The 4,735-nt window shown below is 47.0% G+C and overlaps 1 protein-coding gene across 1 annotated transcript in view; it reads right to left on the bottom strand.

Annotated features, from left to right (window-relative positions):
- LOC116041839 (neuropeptide Y receptor type 1-like) overlaps positions 1-4,735 on the bottom strand; it is a 15,182-nt gene extending 10,447 nt beyond the window's left edge. The window contains exons 1-3 of the mRNA XM_031287907.2: positions 4,282-4,735; positions 3,540-3,650; positions 888-1,211 (exon numbers count right to left, since the gene is read on the bottom strand). Of these exons, the coding sequence (XP_031143767.1) occupies positions 888-1,196 (309 nt within the window). The 5' untranslated portion in view covers positions 1,197-1,211; positions 3,540-3,650; positions 4,282-4,735. The remainder of the gene's footprint in view (positions 1-887; positions 1,212-3,539; positions 3,651-4,281) is intronic.

The raw sequence follows: 4,735 nt of genomic DNA, 5'->3' as shown, positions 1-4,735 counted from the left end.
GTGTGCGTGCGTTTGTGTGTGCATGCGTTTGTGTTTATGTGCATGTGTGTGTGTGTGTGTGTGTGTGTGTGTGTTTGTGTGTGTGCATTCGTTTGTGTTTATGTGCGTGCGTGTGTGTGTGTGTGTGTGTGTGTGTGTGTGTGTGTGTGTGTGTTTGTTAGGGGTGGGAATCACCAGAGGTCTCACAATACGATATCATCACGATACTTATGTCACGATACGATATCATTGCGATTTTAAACATATTGCAATATTCTGCGATATATTGCAATTTATTTCCTTTTTCCCAACTTCTAATTTTTCCCAATTTTAAATGATGTCCCCAAAAGTAAACTTTGTCAACATCTGTTTAATCTTATCTGTTTGTTCATCTCACTTCATTTGTATTGCTGCAAAATGGGATTGTCAAGCAGACAGACTGACCAACACATATATAATAAAAGATCCATACTTGGCGTCTGTGTATCGATACAGTTTTGCCACGGAAAATATTGCAATACTATGCTGTATCGATTTTTTCCCCCACCCCTAGTGTTTGTTTGTGTGTGCATACGTTTGTGTGTGTGTGTGTGTGTGTTTGTGCGTGCGTTTGTGTGTGTGTGCATGCGTGTGTGTGCGTGTGTTTGTGTGGCCGTGCGTTTCTGTGTGTCTGTGTGCGTGTGTGTTTGTGTGTGCGTTTGTGTGTGCGCTTACGTGTGTGTGTGTGTGTGTGCGTCTGTCTCTGTGTGTGTCACAACATAAGACAGCTGCGGTGTTTATAGCCGTTAGAGGACAGGAAGAAAACAGCAACACGTTTCCAGACACAACGTCATGCATTCACAGCTTCTCACAGAAACATGAGAGGGCCAGTTGGGTTGTGAATACAATAAAAAAAAGTGTCCACCCACCTTACACAGGGCCTCCCCGAGCACCCAGCGGTCCATCAGCGTGTAGATGACGGTGACCGGAAGACACACGACGCACATGAGGATGTCGGAGCACGACAGGTTGGCGATCAGGATGTTGGTGACGTTGCGCAGCTCCTGTTGCCGGGCGATGATGAACACCAGGCCCGCGTTGCCCAGCAAGCCGATTGCAATCACAGCGCTGTACGCCACGATCAAGAACGTCGCGCCGCCTACCGAGGGTGGGCACTGAGATGTGTTCGTCCAATCAGACGCCTCCCAGACACCGAGGACGCTGCTGTCGTTGGACATGGCCGGGAATCCAGCCTGAAGAGAAAAGAGAGACGGATATAAACCAGGGTTTTCTCTACCATTACAAGTAGGACTAGCCTAGAAATCTAGACGCACCCTAGCGGCAGCAAATGTAATTTGCAGCCAGGGTCGTCTAGCAACTCTCCGTTGGCTTGCGAGCTGGAAAAACCAAACTCTAGTCAGGCCAATCACATTATGTATAGAGTCGGTGGGCGGGGCGTAATATAATGACGGCAGAGTTGCGACGGTTGCGCGTGAATTCCCTGCTACTTGAAAACAAAGAAGATGGCTGCTGCTGCTGGCGAACAGCGGTCTTTGGAATCGGCTTTGGCCGCGACTCTGGAAGACTTGGAGTTCAGCTTTTCTTTGAGAAAAGAACAAAGAACGGCCCTGAAGTCATTCTTAAAAAAGGAAGATGTGTTCGGAGTTTAAAGTTGAATCTATCAACTAGTGTTGCTCTGATTGGTTGGAGCGCTATCCTATTGCGTGCAGAGGGAATTTGAAAGACAACCGTTGATCCCGCCCCTCGGATTGAGCCCAGCCAATGGGGAGTTCCCAGACCCAACATCTGGATGTGGGTCTGGCTTGTCAGGCTAAAGTAGGAGTGCAATGGAGCTTAAAAGTCATGGTACAGATTGGATCACGGATCAGATATATTTTCGGATCAGCACAAAAAAGGGGGGACAATATTAAAAAAAAAAATGCTTTCCATTTATTACTTAAAGTACTGTCATGAAACAGCGTGTTCAAAGGACTTTCACCCCATTCGGCCTTCACCCCTAAACCTAACCCAAATGTCCTAGGAGTGTAATCCAAACCACGATCTCTTTCCTAAACTCAACTAATCAATTTGGTGCCTAAACTTCACTGTCGCCTCCGCCTAACGCTCAATTTTTGTTGCCTAAAGTTAACCATAATGTCCACCGAACCGAGTGAAGAAACAAATAAATATTAAAATAGTTTCTAACCTTTTACTTCCCAAATTTCTTGGCAGAAAAAACACCAATCTGGAAACCCCCGGCTGAGTCAAACAGAAGCTTCGCATCATTCGTCACTGGCCAGATTGGCTAGTAACTTTTTTAAATGTTACCCAATTTCAAAGCCCTGATTTTGTCCCCACCGGGGATAAAAAATAATTCAGCAGAGGCAGGGATATGTAGACCAGAAAGGAGGAAATCCCACGCATCCCCGTCGGCAAATCACAACCTGGTTATATGTGAACATTTGAAGCAAGACCATCCGTTAAAGTGACTTCCTGAGGAGGGAAATAATACGCCCAGTAGCGTCTAAACTGCCATAATTTACGGGAACGTGCCTATGTTCCCACATTTCTAAGAATTCTTTTTTTCACTGAAAATTAGGCCCTATATTCCCACAGCCCTATGTTCACACAGCCCTATGGTCCCACAGCCCTATGTTCCCACAGCCCAATGGTCCCACAGCCCAATGGTCCCACAGCCCTATATTCCCACAGCCCTATGTTCCCACAGCCCTATGTTCCCACAGCCCAATGGTCCCACAGCCCAATGGTCCCACAGCCCTATATTCCCACAGCCCTATATTCCCACAGCCCAATGGTCCCACAGCCCTATATTCCCACAGCCCTATGTTCACACAGCCCAATGGTCCCACAGCCCAATGGTCCCACAGCCCAATGGTCCCACAGCCCTATGTTCACACAGCCCTATGTTCACACAGCCCTATGTTCCCACAGCCCTATGTTCCCACAGCCCAATGGTCCCACAGCCCTATGTTCCCACAGCCCAATGGTCCCACAGCCCAATGGTCCCACAGCCCTATATTCCCACAGCCCTATATTCCCACAGCCCAATGGTCCCACAGCCCTATATTCCCACAGCCCTATGTTCACACAGCCCAATGGTCCCACAGCCCAATGGTCCCACAGCCCAATGGTCCCACAGCCCTATGTTCACACAGCCCTATGTTCACACAGCCCTATGTTCCCACAGTCCTATGTTCCCACAGTCCTATGTTCCCACAGTCCTATGGTCACACAGCCCTATGGTCACACAGCCCTATGGTCACACAGCCCTATGTTCACAGTTCCCTTTCTCCCAATTTGGTAGCCAATTACACCCAGACAGATGGAATGTAGCTTTTAGCTAAATCTGGTAACTAACCGTAACCCTAACCCTGGGAAAAGAAGACATGGCAGGGAGAGCAGGGGTCAGGGGTCGACAGGACCAAAGCCCCGAGGCTGCAGCTGAACTTCTCTTTCCCCCCCAAAAAAATGCAAAGCCCACAGCCGGATTAGATCAGAGGTGACAGGATAAAGGAGGCAGAGGATGTATCGTTTCCAGTGTTGTGTTGTGAATTTCATACGTAAACTGCAGATGAGGGACTGTAACTGAGGAGAGGATTCAAATATAGATGTTGTCCTCTTTTTCATTCGCTGTCGGCATCCCGGTGGATCAGCTCGGCGTCAGCGTTTCCCTGCGAAAAGACACAATAACAGAACAATGAAAGGCAGAGTACTGAGAGGTAAGAAGATGAAACAAACTGAAGTCGGGCTGCGTAGAAGAATAACTGTAACAGAAAAACTGAGAAGACAAGTCTTCTCTGCACCATCTTTAATAGGGTAACAATGCATTGGTGTCCAAGTGACTAATGTGTACAAACATCTTTGAAATTGGTCCAGTATTGGCCTAGACAAACAAGCTTGTGATGTAACCCTACAGGACAAATGTCCAGCGTCAGTCAGCGTCCACTAAAAGTTCTGTTGTTGCTGCTGACAGACTCAGATTATTATTCTTAGTGTCTGACAACATTATGAAAGGATCCCTACAGAGATAGACCTTTTAGTTAAAGAGTAAGATCCTTTTAGTTTAACATGAAACAGCCTCAAAATCACCATCACCAAACTCCACCAGACTCCATGTAAATAATCAGGACTTTTAGTGGACGCTAACGTCTTGCATAATACTGGACCAATTTGAAAGATTGTTGTTCCCATCAGTCACTTAGACACAAAAACATGGGAAAATAGTTACCCTTTAAGCACACACAATCATGAAAACATACAAAATATCACATCTGTCATAAACTAAACATGCTAATTAAATACCTTGTCCTTCACTCTCTAACGGTCCGTGACATGTTTTCTCCCTGAGGCAACGTGACGTGTCGTGATGAAGATGCAGCCACGTTTCTGCATCCTATCCACCGATTACCACACTAATCAAACTCTCGCTCTCATTAGCATATACTGTACACACACGCACATTGGATAGAATCGGCCCGACAGCTGCCCATTCACCGTGCCAGACTCGCTCTCTGCAGAGATCTGTCTGTCTCTCCCAGTCCTCTGACAGACTCCACGACACCCAAGGGACCAAAGCTGCCAGAAAATGAGATGCGCTCACAGGCGTTACTGACTCACACACACCCGCGGCCGGACTGGGAGAGTATAATCAGCAGTCCAGGCCAATTCCCACCCTTTTTTACAACAGCTCACAAAATACTGTAACTTCTTTTCTGTTGGACGGCGTTTCTCAAGCTTACTTATGTCTCTAACTGGA

This window comes from Sander lucioperca, chromosome 14, assembly GCF_008315115.2.
Source record: "Sander lucioperca isolate FBNREF2018 chromosome 14, SLUC_FBN_1.2, whole genome shotgun sequence".
Lineage (NCBI taxonomy): Eukaryota > Metazoa > Chordata > Actinopteri > Perciformes > Percidae > Sander > Sander lucioperca.
This window is presented reverse-complemented; position numbering and strand designations above follow the sequence as displayed.